The sequence below is a fragment of the Astatotilapia calliptera genome, chromosome 13 (genome assembly GCF_964374335.1).
Source record: "Astatotilapia calliptera chromosome 13, fAstCal68.1, whole genome shotgun sequence".
NCBI lineage: Eukaryota > Metazoa > Chordata > Actinopteri > Cichliformes > Cichlidae > Astatotilapia > Astatotilapia calliptera.
The window spans coordinates 13,744,048-13,763,910 of NC_137434.1; the positions used below are offsets into that span (position 1 = coordinate 13,744,048).

The window sequence follows — 19,863 nt, forward strand, 5'->3', positions numbered from 1 at the left end:
AAGGAACTACTTAGTCTTCCGCCTGCCATAGTCATGTGCGAAGTACGTCTGTATAAGGCTACGTTCACACTGCAGGTCTTAATGCTCAATTCCGATTTTTTGATCAAATCCGATTTTTTTTGTCTGCTCGTTCACACTACAAATAAAATGCTACAGCAAACGCTCTCTAGTGTGAACGCTCAAAGCGGCCCGCATGCGCAAAAGAAGATGTCACACACAACGCGTTCTGTTTAGACCCAGAGCAACAGTATTGTTTGACTGATGGCCCTTAATATAAAGACTTCGGACTTCACGTTTCCCAATTTTTGCTTTAAGTTATTTTGTTATTTACATAATAATGTAGATAACCTAATAATGATCCTTATTGCCGTTTAAGAGAGGAGCGGTGCTTCAAAGGATAGCTGTAGATTTCTGTCAGAATCTGCAGATTACAGTACAAATAAAATGTTTACGTTGTCTTCCCAACAGTTTCACTGACATCTACACTGGATGGCCAGGAAGCGTTCGCGATGTCTTCTCGGGCGCTTCTCTGGCGCTGATAATTGGCTTCAGTCTTGTGTCGGTGACGTAAAAGGCGGATTTAATGCGACTTGACCGTTCAAACAGCAGTTGCTTTCTAAAACATCGGATATGTATCAGATTCAGTACCACATACGAAAGTGACCCAGATCGGATTTGAAAATATCGGATTTGCGCCGTTCACACTGTCATAGCATGATCGGATATGGGTCGCATAGGGTCAAAAAAATCGGATTTGATGCGCTTTCGCCTGCAGTGTGAACGTAGCCTAAATGTTTCGCAACCCCTTGGTGTGCACACTCACAACAATGGCTGAGCGTAAATGGAGTCATGTGCAGACGTATTTTACTTGCACAAACGGTTGAGACGTAGTTTGCAATACATGTGGCAAGAAAGTGAGGTGTTGTGGCAACACTACTAACCTCATCAAGCACTTCAGAGTAAATCATATCACAGAATATGACGAGCTTATGTTGAGGCGAACTGAAGAGGAGGAGTGGACAGGGACAGGTGCTGCTAGGGCGAGACAGACGTCTCTCACAGAGTCCTTTAGTGCTGCAGGCAGGCAACATGCTCAAATAGCGCACAACTTCAGTTTTCTTATTTCTATATGATAACTGTGCATTATTAAGCAATAAGAACAAGTAATCCGATGTCCTGTAATCATTATGACGCTATAATTTGAGATACAATAACTGAAATACGTTTTTGTACAAAGTATCGGTATCGGATCAGTATCGTCGATAACACCCTGAATTTTACTTGGTATCGGATCAGAAAGGAAATCAGTGGTATCGCCCATCACTAGCGCTTACCATCAGGGTCATGCTTCACATGAAAACCAAGATAGTTCCAAACGACAGATCTGAATGAGGGTGGGGGAGGTTCAATTTCAGGTAGCGTTGAGGCAGTTGCCATGTTGCAACGAGCTTAGCTTCTGTCTTGCTAGCTTGCGCTGCGCTCAGTGGATCTACACTCGACAATGCAGCCTAGGCGGAGTAGTCGAACGCAGATCCACTGAGCAGTCAAAACAGACAGCATCGTCAGAAGAAAAGTTGATATAAAAATTTTTTTTTTATTGTTTGATACATATGCGAACCGAAAGCATTGTATCGAACGGTTCAATATCGATACAAGTATTGTTGCACTCCTATTGTCTCTATATAGACATCTATATACACTACCAGTCAAAAGTTTGGACACACCTTCTTGTTCAATGGTTTTTCTTTATTTTTACTACTTTCTTCATTGTTGATAAATACTGAAAACATCAAATGTATGAAGCAAGATATGTGGAACTATGTAGCAAAGAAAAAAAGATAAATAATAAATCAAAGTTTCCACCCTTTGTTTTATTGACAGCGCTACAAATCTTTGGCCTTCTCTCAATGAGCTTCAAGATGTTGTCACCTAAAATGGTTTTCACTTCACAGGTGAGCCTTGTCAGGGTTCATTTGTTTAATGTCTTGCCTTCTCAATGGGGTTGGGACCATCAGTTGTGTTATGCAGAAGTCAGTGTGGTACACAGCTGACAGCCCTATTTGACAACTGTTAGAATTCATATTATGCCAAGAACCAATCAGGTAAGTAAATTGAAGTGACAATTCATCAACACTTTAAGAACTGAAGGTCAGTCAGTCCACACAATTGGTAAAATTATGAATGTGTACTCAAGTGCAGTGATACGCTAACAAAACTGGCTGACATGAGGACCATCCTGGGAAAGAAAGACCAAGAGTCACCTCTGCTGCTGAGGATAAATTCACCCGAGTCACCGGCCTCAGTTAACAGCACCCATCCAGTTTGCTTTTAGTTGGACCATCGTGTATTTTTCAACAGGACAATGATCCGAACTGCACCAGACGGCCTGGCCTCCACAGTCACCTGACCTAAACCCAATCGAGATGGTTTGGGATGAGAGTGAAGGCAAAGGTGCCAGGAAGAGCTCAGCATCTCTGGGAACTCCTTCAAGACTGTTGGAAAACCATTTCCAGTGGTTACCTTATGAAGCTCATGAGAGAATGTCAAGAGAGTGCAAAGCAGTAATGAAAGCAAAGGGTGGCTATTTTGAAGAATCTAAAATACAGTATGAAAATACCTTTGGAGTTATTTCACACTTTTTTGTTTACTACATAATTCCATTTGTGTTCATTCATAGTTTTGGTGTCTTCAGTAAGAATCTACAATGTAAATAGTCATGAAAATAAAGAAAAACCGTGTGTGTGTGTGTGTGTGTGTGTGTGTGTGTGTGTGTGTGTGTGGCTCATAGTTCATTTCCACACATATTACCACTTCCTTTTTTCTAGACCTTGCCTTGTTCCCACCCCATGCCCCTACTGTTTTCTTCCATAGACTCCTTTTCTGTGTATGACCCCTGTCTAGATTACAGATAGGAGTTCAGATATTACTGTTCTTTTTTATGAAAAAATCATTACAGTGCTGATACGTTTTAAATCAATGCAGGGAACTTGCCTTACAACAAGGATTACTGACATCATATTCTTCTATGCTCAAAGTAAGTTGAAGAAAGTGGTTTGGTTCATAGTTTTTACAGGATTCTCTGCAGATTTTTGCATTTAAACTCCCAACATTTGTAATAGTTAAGACACTGAGCAAGATTTATGCCACTTGTCATAACAGAATAGCATGAAAAGTAAACACACCGCTGTAATAATAAGAAGAAATGAAGTGGTTAATTGTTACCACAAGAATAATGGGCACATTATTTTGATGTTTTTTTTTCTTTTAAAACAGCTTTTTAAAAATATGTAAATGTAGTTATGTGTATCTAAAGAGATGCAGGCACATTACGGATGCCACTTAATGTACATCTTCACATGTACTTCATAGATGCTGCACTTTGGTTTAATTTTCAAAGTAGGCACAAAAAAACAGTTTTGCATTGCACTGACTCATCATGAAGCAGAAGTACAAAAATGTTTATTAATAGTGACAGAAACCAAATGCATTTCAGAAGAGGGCGAAGTATCACAGGGCGATTATTTTCTACATTATCACTTGAGTGCCATTTGCTCTGTATTCATTAGTTTGATGTAATATACACAGGCACTCTCACACACACACGCATACACACAGCAGCTGTGTATCACATGACCTCTTTTTATAGATGTGCGTTTCAAAGAGACAAAATCAAAGACTTGTAAAACTGCTTCACACATAGAAATGGTCTATTAGTGCTTCCTTTGGAAACAAAGGTGTCTTTGAATGCATCAAATCAAAACGCAGAATTTATATGGCAGCCATATTTGATTTGCATCACAGAGTGGTAGACAGCAAAACCAGTGGAAAAAAAATACACCAACAAAAAAACAAAAACAAATGTTAGAACCATTAAAAAGCACTTAGCAATCACTCACTGTCTTAAATAATTTGACCTTCTTCTAGTCGTGTCTGCCAGTTAACAAAAATAATGATGATGAATGTGCATGAGAGATGCGATCATGAGTTTATGAAAGATGATGAAGTATTAACGTTACTTATATGGGTTGTTTTGGGTTTTTTTTTTTTACATTAATTGGAATTTTTTCTAAAATATAAGTACAAATTAACATAAAGTTTCTGAATCTCCTTTATGTCAGCTGTGTGACTCAGATAACCAGAGTGCCCAATGATGGGATGAATAACGGTTACTATGGCCACAGCATGGCTTCAGTTTCTAGTAATGAAAACTCTCAGAGGGAGGAATGCTGATACTGATTCAGTATGCATGGTTCGCCTCTCTTATAATCCAGCACTGGTTGAGATTGTATGAAACTCTAATAACAGATGAACTGTGTCAGCCATCACTTCAGAGTATTTCATAGAGGGATCGTCACTGCAAGACAGAGTTTATTCAGCTTTTCTGTGCTATTTATTTGTTGGCATAGTTCATACAGGGGAATAGAGTTATATAAATCCAGCCTTGACTTTGTCAGCGATTTTGCATCCAAAATAAATAAATAAATAGCGACACACTAGCCATCTTCTGCTTCACATGGGAAAGGTGCTTCATACAGTCACTGTTCTACTGCCCCCCTCTTGAGCAGTGTCACTATGTGCTAATGCACCCCGTCATTTCTGATAGCTTCCCAGCTGGTACTCATATTTAAAAATGAAAATGTGGCATCTTAGAAGTTGTTATTCGTGCAGTATTTGGGGTTGTAGAACTTTGTAATTTAATTGTAATTTTTAGATGTGCTTTCTCTAAGAATGATCAGCATTTAGAATTTTGTTGTGGTGGGAAAATGCGCAGAATCTGAAATCACAAGCAGTGTCCGAAGATGAATAATCGCAAACCCAACTGAAGGCTTTTACTGGAGGCTAGTAAATCAGAGCAGGTTTGGGAAGTCTGGGCTAGCTGTCATGCCACAGTATTGATTCAGTAATCCGAAGCCATCTCCCAAGTGCTTCTGATTTATCTGTCACATTTCATTATGACTCCTGTGCTCTGAAACTCTTTCTCTTTAATACAATACTGCAGAGAGCATTTAACCATCTGATGTGTCGTGTGTATTGGCACAATGGATAAGACTCCCTGCAGTAGACTTTCACTAATTTGGTAGGGTGCGATTTCCTCATATTATTTTGTTAAGAGATCTCACGCTGATGCTGCTATTGACACTGGAGGGAGACTGTGAGTGAATTAACAATTAGAGATTAAAAAGCATGCTTATGGTGAATTGGGTCATTCTGTTGTAAAGGAACAGTGGTCCGTCATTTGAGTACTTTGCAGAGTGCTGCTACATTAAGGCATAAAAGAAAGAAAAGCAGCAGCCTCCTAAGGGAAATTGACAACATGGGTCATTTATTTAAGCAAGTGAAAATAACCTGCGTTTATGCTTATGGGCAAAACCAGGAAACTTGTAATATTTTCATGACACAACAGTACAAATAACCCAGATACCAGAGAGCACAAATTTGAGTTGGCAGTCATTTTCTTCAACCACAACAGAAATCTGTGATAACGCTCAACAATAGTACATAAAAATGTGAGCGGTTACTTAGGAAGGAGCGATCAATAATAACAGTTTAAATAGTGCTGTTGTTGGTGAGGAGTGACTGAATCTTGTACTGTAATTATTGGACAGCAGACTGGAAATTACTGAGCGGATTTTCTATTAATGGATAAGCAGGTACTGATTCATTCATACATCTCTTGGAATTGAAATAAGTAGCTCCCAAAGAAACTGCTCATTACTCATTACTTGAATCATTTTTGTGCTTTCTCTACCTCACCTCGCTTTACCTGAGCATGACATAAGCTTTTTTCCCTAAAAGTTACATCATAGTATCATACTAACACAACCACCCATCCACCTGCAAACCTGGTATATTCTTCTTCTTCTTTTAAGAAGGAACCATCTCTCTGCTGTCTTTTTAACCTATAAAGCTTTTATACACGTTGCATTGTGCTAGTGAATATGCTAACCTAAGGCAGGGATCTGCCAAACATCAGCATGTTAGTACTGCCATTGTTGGCTTGAGGTTAGCTGCTTTAGCACAGCTTTGACACTGCAGCAATCCAAAACTTGTTTTCCTAAAAAAAATTAATTAAAAAGAAAAGAAAATTGCTTAAAACCCCTAAAGCTATTGTAGGCTATGGCACTGATGTCCACAGATGAAGCAGAATTCATTTATGGCAGTTGCAAAATCAAAAGATATTCTCTCCGGACCTTTAGATAACTAAAAATATGTTTTGTGTAACTTCTTCAGTCTATAGCCAGCGCTAATCACCCTGCTATTTGTGACTGATTAGAAGTGATAGATTTGGTATGAAAAAGAAATAAATATATAATATATAGATATAATTCAATATAATACTTCACACACACATATATATATACACATCACATGCTATTATTTACTGTTTGTTTATTTATATTATTAGAAGTGAATGATTCTTCTTTTCCATGGCATCTATGTTGGTTGTCATAGTGAGAGCTTAGGAGTGTCCAGGTATGTTAACAGGCATACCAGAGTAAGATCTTCAGCCCCATTTCCCTCTTCATGTTTTTTAGCAATCTCTACTAATGTTCGAAGACAGTGTATCATATGGAATATCATATTTTTGACCCTATTTCTAAGGATTTAACATTGATTGTTAGCATCACAATTAAAATTATAAACAAAGTAATTAATTAAACTAATATCAAATGTAAATGTTTTCTCAACCTTTTTACAGTCACAGCTGAAATGTGATAAGAAGCCCACAAGCTGCCTCAGTGTAGGATTTTAAATGGAAGACAGACTGACAAGTTTACCATTTACAATCCTGACACAAGCACTATATCATTGCGGTCTTGCAGAGTGTACATATATAGCTGAGAGTAATATCTGATGCAATATTGCATCATCACCTACAGGTGACAATCTGATCAAATCCGCAGGACATTTTGCCATGTAACTTCTTTTTTTTTCCTTTTTACTGTGCACTTGCGGTGGTGCCATTGTGATGCAGAACTCTGCCACTGCACCAAAAAGCATCAGTGACAGATGAGTTGAGGATGTGCAGCAATGCTGGCAGGCTAACCATGCTCTGGATCAATGACTGTAGAAAACATTGCTCTGGATGTGACATCAGTGTTGTATGTTGGTCGCCAGTGGTGAAAAGGATAGTTTGAAATGTGATTTAAAAAGGCAGGCTGTGACATGCACAGTGTCCAGAAATTCTACTCAGATCTGATTTGCCATGGATGTGGTTTAAAGCTGACTTGTAAATTAAGTCCATATATTTCTAACTCGATAAGCCAAACAGCGATGGGCACTGACTTAGGAGTTACTTCTATTTAAGCTTGTTATTGTCTGAAGGAAGGAAAGCTGGATTCCAGTGTCACTCAAGGAAAAATAGAAACCCTTTCTTTTCATGCAATCATTTAATGGATTTGGGATGATGTGATTAATAAGGGCACGAATTCTGTAAAATAAGGATATGCATTGCATTACATTACATAAAGACATGCAGTTTTTCCCTAACATATCAGTTATTTAGACTTTTTTTTTTACATATTATCATTTGAAATCCCTTTGTTTTTAACAATAATAATGTATACTTTATTGATCCCCGTGGGCAAATTACTCTGTCTGCATTTAACCTATTCACTCAGTGAAGCAGTGGGCAGCCGCCCAGGGAGCAGTGTGTGGGGACGGTACCTTGCTCAGGGGTACCTCAGTGTAGCCGTTCAGTGGATTCAAACCCCCGACCTTCCGATCGTGGGGGTGACCACGCTACCTACCGAGCTATCCCTGCCCCAATATTGGCACTTAATAATTTTCCGGTAAATTCCAATAGCAAGGTGACTTGCTGTAAGTGTGATAAGCCAAAATCATGTCAAAAACATGTGTCACTTTGTTGACTTACATGACTTGCATGGCCGGCTACTATTATTAAGTTATGATCGACTATCAAGAGAATCACTGCAATTCAGTTTCTATCATGCTGTGAAGGACAGAGAACTGTGGACAAGCTGACAATTGGACAAAAGTGAGAGTGATAATTTCTGAATCTCATTGTATGTTACATAACAGTGCTCCTTACACTGTGGCACTGAATAACCACAATGCTCCATGGAAACATGCAGTCAGTGAAAGCAAATGTCTGCTGTCTTACTTTGATGTCCATCACTGAAATGTCACATCCTGAATCTGCCAAGTATTCATGCTGCCACTTGAAAATAAATCCAAAGAAATATATTTTATATAGCCTAACGAACATGATCAAAATGTAGGTTTTGATATCCCTGAAGTTCTTTTTCACTTCTTGTGGCACTGTACTCTAAATTGTTCATGGTTAAAAGGGATTCATTCATTTATTCTCATTCTCATTGACATACATCTCCAATAACTATTAATTTTCCTAAAATAATATACAAAATATATATAATATATATTGCAAGAAAAATGCCACTTTCTTCAAACAAAAAATACATTGTCTAAAACTTTCACTATTAGTAATGCAGATTATTTTATTAACCTTGTTCATAACTTTCTATAGAAGAAATGAACAAACCGCACGCAGGAATTTTGTCCTTGCATTCAGTTTAGATTTTCCGCTTTATCAACATTATCGCACACATGGCAATACACACTGTATTGTTGTGATGCTGCGTCTAAGTGTACAGTGTTTGCTGCCCTAGATCACAGTATACCGTGTAAGTTTAAAAGCAACATCCATTACAGCTACATGAGGACACTTGCCATACCCTGCAGAGGGACTGCCAGTGAGAGCAGCTAAAGAAGCCCCTTGAGAAAAAAAATTGGATTTTGCCTCCACTTTACCACATAGACAGTGTTTTTGAGTGACAGACTCATTTGCCAGGTTTTGTGGGTGGATGTTTATGCAAATGCCTCTCCTCTGTGGGCTGAAATAGCTATCCAGTGACAGGCCAAAACTAACTGGGTTGAAATGCAGAAGCATGCAACTGAGAGGCTGAAAGCAGTGCATAATTCCCATTAAAATCTCTGGCACCATACAACAAGGGCTTGATAAAAAATTTACCATATTAAGCCAGCCCACACAAAAGTTAGAATATGATTTGGTTCTTTTTTAAATGTTTAAGACATTTCACAATGTTTACTTGCAATAAGAGCTTCAAAGACATGCCTCAGCCTCACAACTGCAGGGCAAAGTCGCAACAGACTCATGTGAATGTTGTTCATGTTTTCTTAGAAAGATGAATAGGGCAGTTGCCGAGGCTCTGTAGCAGTCTAAATTAAGTTGTCATATGATAATCCAAATTGCTGTTGTCCAAATTTGTTTTTACAATGTACTGAATTGCTCCAATTTGCTGTGAGACAAAGATACCAAACCTTCATTTCACACGGCGTTCTAGTTACATAAAATAAAATCAAGTACAGCGCGTTACCTTTGCTCCACTGAAAGTGACTACAGGAATATTTTATTTTGCTATAGCATGAAATCAGAGTCATTGTACTGAATTAAACATAAGATGGCAATAAACAAATCTTATTTATATCACAGAAACACGAGACAGACGTCCTCTTTTACAGATATTCATTACTTGCTATGTTTGCATTCATAAAGAAGCCTTTTCAAAGGAAAGAAGATCATAATAGTGCGTAGTCCTTTGATTTTGGTCCACTTATTACTACTCATAAATTGCAAAATAGAGACTTGATACACTGTGATGTCGAGCAAGACCTGATTGCAAATGGAAATGTTTCTATGATAAATATGTGTTGTGTGGAGATGAAAAACTGCAGTAGCTTACTGTTTGGAGGCTTTGACAAAGAGCTGTATCAGCTTCAGCCATGCACACTGTGGCAAAAGTCATGCAACAGCAGTGTACTGCAAGATGGGATTTAAAATGAATTCTTTGGAGTGGAACACTGAAAAGATCTGAAAAAAGTTTGCCTTACCTAAAACCTACGCATTTCAGTTTTTCACAGGCTTTTGCAGTGACAGACTCTAAGAGCTGAAAACCTCTGATGCTTGCTGTTGCTTCAGTGTTTCCAATACAGTGATTTTAGAGCACACATCTTAAATTATGCATAAATACTCAAAACATTTACTTTTAAATTGATGGACATGATGCTAATTGATGGAAGCATGAACAGCATGAAAATGAAATATTGGTTTCTGGCTTAACTGGTGACGTCAATGGTGCACCAAACCAGCCTCAGTTCAGCATTTTCACAGCCTACAACGTGGCTGAGGTTTATATTTGTCACTTTGCATTATTTTTATTTAATAGGAAAGCTCAAAGAGTTGAATGGGAACTTGAATTCTAAACAGGCAAATGTGTGACATTTCAAGAAGAATTTATGAGTAGTTGTGGGAGCTGGTGCAGCGTGGATATATGAGCACACAAATGTTCCACCGTTTGGAATTCATAGCAAGGAGTGAGTTTACAGGTGGGATACACACACTAATAAATCAGACATGCACGTTTCTTCATTTCTTATGCAGAATTTTGCTAGTGAAACACTGCAGATTTTAGGGGGTGTGGCTGCCAAACATTAGAGAATTAGACAGGCTACGACACTGCATGAGCCATTACTCTGATTGCAATTCCTGCTGCAATATGGCTTTATTATAGGCAACAACTGTTTCTCGCAAATTTAATTGCAGTGGTGTCCATTGCTGGCTGTAAAGTTGAAAAGGGGAAGCTGTCATTTACATGACATTGCAAAGAGGTTGGAGATTAACCCTCAGTAGATGCACGATTTGGACCTGTTTGGACAAATTTAAGGAACTTAGCTTCCAAGTGTAATTTTGTAATGTGTTACACTGTATGTTACATGTGATTTTTTTGAAGCACTTTGAATTGTTGCTACTCAGTAGTTTAGTTCACAGGAAAATATTGTCAAGTTTTATGTTTCAGTTTTTTGTGAATTTTCTTTCTTTTTTTTTACATTTTAAGAAATATAAATGTAGCCAATAAATATGATGTATTTAGATGAAAACGCCATTTGTTAAAAATACCAAGCTATATATATAAAAAGCAAGTTGTACAATGAAACAGCGTGCAACCAGCTGCAAAATTAACTAATAATATAATGTATTATATTATAAAGCTCATAAAGGCAATATTCTTTTACTTCTTATTTAGTTTTAATGCATACATGTTACACATTAATACATATTAATCATGAGATAATTTGCAGTGTGGTTTTTTGGAGGGGGGGGTGTATGAGGGTATGTTCTTGCTGTGTAATGTTTTCTAGACGTAATGCAATAAATCATATCCTCACTTTTTAAATTGTATTTCAGGTTTTCCTGGATTTACTGTATACTGTTTACTGACGTCAGAGCAGTTTTGACAACACAAGGCTTTAATTTACTCTGCCGCAGTTGGCAGTGCACAGTCTGGGCATATAGAGGAGGAGTTATCAGTCTGACTCCCAATTGTCATGCTGCCGAAAAAGAGGCTCAAGACTGAGATCACCAATCCATGTCAAATGAACAACAATATTCACAGCTGGTCTGCATCCACCTCGCTGCCAGGTTATCATATCTAGAATCTCAGCCCAGCCTACAGCGTACGGTTAATATAAAGTAGCTCCAGATATAAAAAAAACTGTCAGGATGATTGATTGAAAGCACAATCTTAACACTAATTAACTCAAAAGTAGCTTCTACAGCTAAATTATGTGTGTTAACTGTGAAAACGTGTGGATCGTGTTTGAATCTCCTATTATTATTATGACGGTGCTATTTGGTATTATCTATCACTCAATGACATTAGGGTCAGCCTCGTATGTTGGACCTTATACTTTATCATCAAATTGTATCCCATGTAAAACAGAGACTTTTGTGTTTCCAAAGAGCTCATTTGCATCCATGCGTGACGGCGTGAGTGGTTTAAGAAGACCTTTAAATGTAACAACAGTTTTTGTGGTTCTGCCATCGTGTAAAATGACTTAACAGTCCCCATAGAGCCTCATGAACTTTTATATCTGGAAGTAGCCACCACCTGGACGATTTAAGCAATGTAAAGTTTATATATGTATATTTAAGTGCCACGCACAGAGGGGAGCTGCTCAGTCACCTCCAAACTCCATTATCTATGCCTGGGAATCCCAGACTCGTGGATCCTGAAGTAATTTTGGATATAATGTCTGACCACATTTTATTAGTTTCCCGTGTGTTTCACAAAACCGACTGAAATTGACCCAAAGCTGTGTAACTGATTAGAGCATAAAATGTAATCATTCCACAACCAGCATTATCTCTTCTTTTTTGAATAGGCAAAATTTAATAGACAGTTAATGGACAAAGAAGATGGCTGGCTCTTTCATAGTAATTCTTCAGTGTTGACCTTGTCAATCCATGACAACTTTCCTTTAGTATTCCTATGCCCACTTAACTACATTAGTAAGAGGGATGCTGAAGAATTGGAACAGCAGACACATGTAAAAAAGAGAGAAAGAGAGAGAGAGAGAGAAAAGGAGACAATACAGTTTCTAAAAATTACAACTGGCACAGGCTGGAACTCGAAAAAATCCTAAAAGGTGCAGTAATTGAGCCCAGAATTTCAGGGGGAATTGGCACATGAAATATTTGAGACAAATAATGCATGTCTCAGATAAAAACAGATTCTGTGCTGTTGATCTGAGCTCTCTCCTTCACTGAATTGGAACTAAAATGGCCTCCAAGTGTACTGAACAATGGGGGTGAGCATAATGCAGTGTGACTACTGAGTGACTTGACTGAGATCCAAAGTGAATAAAAGGCCTCACTATGTGAGCCAGCGAGGCTGAGCTGCTGCAGTGCTCAGGACTTTGGCGGGTGACAGTGCGTTATAACGCTTCACACACATTTCATTTGCCAATAAATCCTATTGCCATTTCCCACATTGCACGCGGCCTGTGTCATCAAAAGTTGTAATCATCAAATAAGCATTTGTACATAGTCTTAAAGAGTTTTTTCTCCCTCTGAAATGTAAAACCCCTGTCCTTCGACTTAAATTATCCTTTGTAAAGAGCAGCCTGAGAACGCATCTAAAGAATTTATGTAGTTTATTCATATTGCATATTGCATGAAAGAATCAAATCAATGTTCATGCGCGGAAAAAAAGAGAATCAAGACATTTCTAACCTACTTATTGTGATTACAATGAATCTGAAGACCTAGTTTGTGTGGACTCATTAAATATTAATCGAAATCTTCGACACGAGATTCATTTTTTTGTGTTGCATTATCAAGTTTGAAACTAATTATTAACCCTTATCTGCATAAAGCTTCTTATTGCCACAGTCACATTTGGCAGATTTATTCGCTATTACCTAAAATTCAATCACGCCACAGAAAAAGGAGGCATGGAAAGAGGAGTAAGATGAACTAACATACCTGGCAGATTATCTGACAAATCGAAACCGTGTTTGGATGAGAAAAGTCAGATTTCCCCTTTCATTTCTAAATGATGACTGTGTAACGCTACGGTGCGTTTCAGTGACAGTGATTTAAGGAAGGAAGGGGTTTTTTGTAGAGTTGTTTTGTTTCCATGTAACAGTGAGGCATTTTGACATAAACATGACAAAGCACATCCCTCTCAGACAGTGACACCCCTTGACCCTGACCCTTGAAAACTGGCAACTTTAAACCAAATGAGGGAAGAGAATAATATATCTGTCCTCAGCCAAAGATCAGACAAGACAATGCCATGTGACCGCGTTTGTGAAGCCAAGTGAAACTTGGTTTCTTTGAACAGAGCCGCTTGCATGGAAGTACCAGTATTTGCAGAGAACGTGGCTGAAAAGTGTGTGTGTGTGTGTGTGTGTGTGTGTGTGTGTATGGGTGGGGGGTGGGGGGACAACTGGGTAAGAAAACTGTCTTAAAATGTTGCGCTGTTCTGGCTGTCTGGTTGCTGAAAGCCTCTTTTTGCACATGCTTTAAAATTGTGACAGAATAGAAGGTGTGAGACATTTTCTGCCAAGGTTTTACTTAAAGCAGTTTTATATTTGTGCGCTCTGAAATTCAGAGTCACATTAGCTGGAGTCACTCTCGACTATTCATTGGGCTGATAGCGGAAAAAAAAACACATCCAGGAACTCACAAAGAGGGAACACAGTCAGTTGAGTATTCACCTACGAGCAACTGGGAGCCTTGAGCCGACTTAATTTTGATTGTGTGGAAGGTGTTAGGAATCCCACAAAAAAAAAAAACAGACCCCAAAATTAAATCTGTCATGCTGTGAGTGCTACTGCACCACTGTGCTGCCTTTTACAACTTTTATTCATGCAACGGGAGAATGTGATAAAAATAAAACTGCATAAATGAGTCATCAGAGTAGTACATCTGGATTTCATTGTTATTGCTGTGGCTTTCAAAATGTCACCGAATGGGATCTGCTTCCCCCCCTGAATAATCACCTTAAATAATCAAGAGCATCAACTTTCAAATTGCTGTTACCCCCCAGTCTGTGCGAAACGCCGGTGGGGTGTTTCTGTGGCATGGCTGGAGTACACAACCTCCGGCCCTGCTTTTCTTTGATGTGCTCCGAAGCCACCCGCTACCAGGAACTGAAGATCAAAGACACGTGATTTTATCAAATAGAGCTCTTGTCGACTGTTTGTAATGCTTTATTCTTCATCAGGAATACCCACTCTGTCACCACGATGCCACAGGAGACGCAGTGCTCTTTTAAAACCCAGTGGTGATCTCCCCGTTATCCAGATGAAAACGGATTTATTCAAACCTCCCATCAACCAACCCTATAAATAGAAGCTTGTGGAAAATCTTCTGAGAGAGAGAGAAAAAAAATAATCTGTGCTCTTAAGCTGTTATTAACATGCTGATAGAAAAATGTCAAATGTTATTTTAGAGCAGGGAATTTTCTGTGAAAAGAAGCATAACGCTTCCCGGTAATATTTATGACACAAATGTAAGATTTACTAAATGATGAAATTACCTGACAAAATACACAGCTGAGTCATACTCACTGTTGTTACTCCACATGCTATTTGACTGTGTGTGTGAGGGGGCTGGATTGTTAATGGTAATTTTCTTCAGATGGTGTATGCATTATGGCTTAAGGGCTCTAGAGAAGCAGTAGCTAAACTATTCTCGAAATGGGTTTGTCATCCAACTTGATGGAGGTTAGCCACCTTAAAAATCACACGGAAATCTAGAGCTAGAGTAATTCTTACAAAAGCCATATAAATATCTTGAATGCTGTGGTGCTGATGCATCTTACGATAAACAAATTCCACATATGTGCGTTTGAAAAACGTGCCTGGAAATGGGACGTGGCACATAGCAGCGCTCATCTCCAGTCAACTGAACAGCTGAACTACTGCAATCAATATTTGTCTCTTCTTTGTGATAAGATAACTGCCACCTGTTATCCAGAGTGTTATTATAGCAACTGTTATTTTGGTACTTGCCACAGGGAACTAGCTCCATAACATTCCTGCAATCATTATTTCCCCACATCCCCCTCCAAAAAAGGTTGATTCATTATTTTTGGTTCATTGTGCCTTGATGAACACCCCTCCCTTCCCTGAAGTATGTAGCGTATTCCTCAAGGTGGGACGGTTCTCTGCTATCTGTTAAAATGCGAGCAGTTATGTGTCGAGAATGGCTTTCTTCGCAGTAGGTGAGAAAAAAAACACAACAACAAAAGATTAAAAAAAGAAAAAAACTCCCCCTACTAAGTGATAACACGAATACACAGAGAAATAACAGCCCTTATCATAAATAATAATTCGCTTATCTACTTTTCAATGTGTGTGGATGAATAGGTGGTTTGTGCATGCATGGGTGCTTGATGCATGTATGCACATTAGTGAATTACATGTCAACTGAAAATGCCGTCTTTCCTCTGTATATTGTTATTGCTCATTTCCAACAAACAGTGAAAACACGTTGCATTGCTCTATGGCAGCACTGCAAAAGTAGTATCCCTCTAGAACAGCTTTGAAAGAAAAGAAGAAAAAGCTCGTTTTTAAAATTAAATAACCTAAATACATTCCCGTATTTTCTGCAAAGCTAAACAATCCTTAACTCTTACATCTCATCCACAAGCTTTATGTGTTGCATTGCTTGAGCATTGTGCTCCAATTGGACACTGCTGCATCTATGATCCCAATCGTTCCATTTGCCATACAGGCTGCATGCCAATAAAAATGAAGGATGTGTCCGTATTGACCGCTGCTGGGCTTTGTATGGATGACACTGACATAAATGTATATACACACAAAAAAAATTATCTTTGGATTTGCAGCCATTTTAACTCTGCTTATGTGTACAAAAACAGCCATTTTAAAATTCACAGCAATGATAGTGCATTTTGAATTCAGTCCAACCAAATGAAAGACCCCCTTTTTAGATGGTTTGGTTTGTGCTGGTGTGGTCTTTACTACACCCAACTCCCCCGGCAGCTTTTTTCCCCTTTTATTCCTTCATCTTCTTCTTTTATTTTTATCTTGAAGTTGACTCATTTCTGAGCCAACTACACTAGATATATCTATGTGTGCTCTTTGTTTCATGGGCCATCACACTTCAAACATGCAATTAGGGCAGAGGTAGGAGTGACTGACGTGCACATTTATTTGACATGATTGCTATCTTCTCTATGCATACTTAATTCCATATACAACTATTTCAGCATAAAGAAGAAAGATGACAGGATACTCACCTTCTTTAGGAGGCCGTTTAACTTCTGCGGTCAGATTGCAGATCTGCCCGGCTTGTAGTTGGGGTGACAAGCAACCCTCCGTTTGTGGATTCAAGGGTAAAACCACGTTGTTGAGCATGAGCATGCTCTCTGATTCTCCATCGCCTAAATGCTGAGGACATGTGCATTTCGTGTACACAATCCCACATGTCTCCACTGTCCCTTTTTCTAATTTCAGGCAATTTTCCAGCCATGTACAAAGCACTTGACATCCAAATTGGCTAGGGCTGGCCTTGTTCAACACTAGAAACTCCACAATAGACTTCTCCTCCTCATCCAGCTTCTGTGGCGTCAATCCATTGTAATCATAAGGGAAAACTCTCCGTAGCTGAACAAAATTCTTGTCATACAGCAAAAATACGTAAATATTCTTTGAATCACACAAATACACTATAGACTCGTTGACTCTCAGCAGTTCATTGATCTTTTCATGTGAGTAATGGTCAAACTGATAAGCAAGCAAAGAGTATTCAGAGCAGCTCAAGTCTCGCTTGTATAGCTTCAGGTAGATGCTGTATTTGGTAGGGTCAGGGTTCTCCAGCGTCCATGTACAGTTTGTATAGTTCTTGGGAAACATTTCAGTCACTGAATATGATCCATAAATGACCCCCTTGACCAGAGTGGAACACCAATAATCTTGGGCACCAGTTAATCCAAACATAACCAGAAGATAGGTGGAAAATATATAAATCAACAGGTTTCGAACAGCCTTCATCCTATGTCATTTGGCCTGCAGGGAAAGATGAAGAGGATTACACAAAGGGGTGTTAAAGCAGGGCACATAAACACATGATAGATTATCACTACCAAGTCTGACTAACGAGCTTACATAGTTCTTATTACATCCTGTCATGATAAGAAGGGGGGCAAAAAGACACACAGGTAAACCTCAGCAACATGTGTTTTGCATCTCCATCCTTCATCACTATACTTTGTGCAAGCATTGCCACCTTGTGGTTGCTTCGGCTATTATTTATTTATTTATTTTTATTTAGGGAGGTGGGTGCAATAATGTGAGTCATTTAGACTTATTAATTGGGTCGTATTCGGTACGGCACAATCCCCGGAGATATACAAATGTAGCTATTTAGAAAATCTGGCGACAAAAAGGAAGAAACGGCGAAAGTGGCAGCCTTTGTAAGTCAGCGCAGTCCACGCGAGTTGTGGAAAATGTGCAGCTGCTCATTTTACGCAGTAACCAGTATCTTTGCACATGAAGCTATGTTCTCTGTGAATGTTTGCTCACGGGACAGTTAGATAATATGAGGAAGACAAACTGACGTTATATATATTTTATTATTATTTATTTGGTTTTTTTTTTAATGTCCTGGCGTGTGCTCGGTCACTGCGAACTGTCGCCTCTTCCACACCACCTGCATGTCAGGGCTTGACATATTTGACAATGCAATTTGATAAAGAGACTGTGTGTGTGTGTGTGTGTGTGTGTGTGTGTGTGTGTGTGTGTGTGTGTGTGTGTGTGTGTGTGTGTGTGTGTGTGTTGTATGTCTGAGCTTGCATGTGTGCGTGTGCGGATCTACATGTGTGTGTGTGTGGGAGAGAGAGAGAGAGAGAGAGAGAGAATGCAATGCGATGTCCTGATTGCTTTAATCCTACAGGCAATGCAGCTGTGAGCAGTGTCACAGCAGAATGCGCGCGAGGGTGTGTGTACGTGTGCGCCTGTGTGTCTGTGTATGCGCGCGCGTGTCTCGAACTGTGTGTTGCGTGTGTGTCTGTGTGGGCGTTCAAATCGCAAGTAGGCTAGAGATGGGCTACCAGTTTTCACATAATAGATCCATTTGCGCATATGTCTTCAACTTCTTTCTCTTTGAATCGTGAATCACGCCCGTCACATTACCCCAGAATTATATGTGCGTTATATAAGGATTTGTGGAAGCGGTGCTGAGTTGGATCATCTTTCTGCCGCGATAAATTCACATGATTTCACGTCCTTCCACAAGATTCACGACCAGGGCTAGACGAGAAAAATAAAATCAGTATTCTGGAGACGAGAAATCGGTCAAGAGACGCTGATTTTATTGCCGGGCTTCTAAGAGCAATTTAGACTCGAGAGGAAATCTGAATATAGAGACACGTCGGCCACGGGCTACATCTCATGCAGTGTCACTTCGAGGCTCGGCACTTTAAAGTGATTTTTGGCTCTTAAGAGAGAGATCAGCTCTTAAAATTCCTCTGTTAAGCACCCTGGACTAATGTGAGCGGATGAACGCTCCAAAACCATCGTGATGAATATACGGGGCAAATGTTTGAGAGAGGGAGGCTAAACTTTAACTGACAGATGACATATGAAAATTGCCATTGCACTTGCTCGAAGACCTTCATCTCATAATAATAATAATAATAATAATAATAATAATAATAATAATAATAATAATGTCTTACCTTACACTGCGGAAGCTATGGCTATTTTTTCCACATACTTGACCACATCCTTTATAAATAAATTCTGCAGCCCTCCAGTGAATCAATACTCCCCATTCCCGACAATAGAAGTCCGGCGCAACAAGATGGTTCAATGGATGAAAATAAAATGCGTTACACTCCGGTCTGCCCGCACATATCCCCCCGTCTCCTTCTTCTGGGTTTTTCCCATCAAAACGGAGCGCAACAACACACGACAGCCACCGAGAAAAAGAGAGAGAGAGGAGAAGAAGAAGAAGAAGAAGAAGAAAGGAGAAAGACCAGGAGAGACAGAGGGGAAGAAATTCTTGGAGTGACGACGAGAGCAATTCTTACAGTATTTACCATAAATTAATTCGGCAGACTCCACGTCTCTATTTCCCACCGAAATGTTTTCTCCATCAAGTCGCGCACCGACCCCCCCTCTCCGCAAAAAGGGGGTGAATAGGGAAAAGAAAAAGAAAAAAAGATCCGTAGTGGGTGGATGTGAGATGTTGGGGGGTCAGTGAGTTACAACACAGAGAGAAATAGACGCGCTTTGCTTGGTGCTTGCAGAGCTCCAGGAGCAGGCTGCAATATCACGTCACACTCAGCCGCTAAGATAAAGCACGTACGTACGCTTCTTACTGCCGCTGCGTCTGGCACCGCCACCACTTTCTTCCCTGCCCTCCTCCTCCTCCTCCCCTCTTTCTTTCTTTCTTTCTTTCCTTCTTTTTTCTCTCTCTTTTTCCCCTCATACAGCCTCCCTTTAATTCGAGTCAAAAGGGTTTCCCCCCCTGAACTGGACCCT

General features: G+C 39.4%; 1 protein-coding gene across 7 annotated transcripts in view; it reads right to left on the reverse strand.

The window, feature by feature from the left end:
• Positions 1–19,267, reverse strand: part of adgrb3 (adhesion G protein-coupled receptor B3) — a 115,806-nt gene extending 96,539 nt beyond the window's left edge. For all 7 annotated transcript variants that reach the window (XM_080288097.1, XM_080288095.1, XM_026190426.2 and 4 more), the window contains exons 1-2: positions 19,056–19,267; positions 16,617–17,385 (exon numbers count right to left, since the gene is read on the reverse strand). In XM_080288097.1, the coding sequence (XP_080144223.1) occupies positions 16,617–17,370 (754 nt within the window). In that variant the 5' untranslated portion in view covers positions 17,371–17,385; positions 19,056–19,267. The remainder of the gene's footprint in view (positions 1–16,616; positions 17,386–19,055) is intronic.
• Positions 19,268–19,863: the final 596 nt, after the last annotated feature.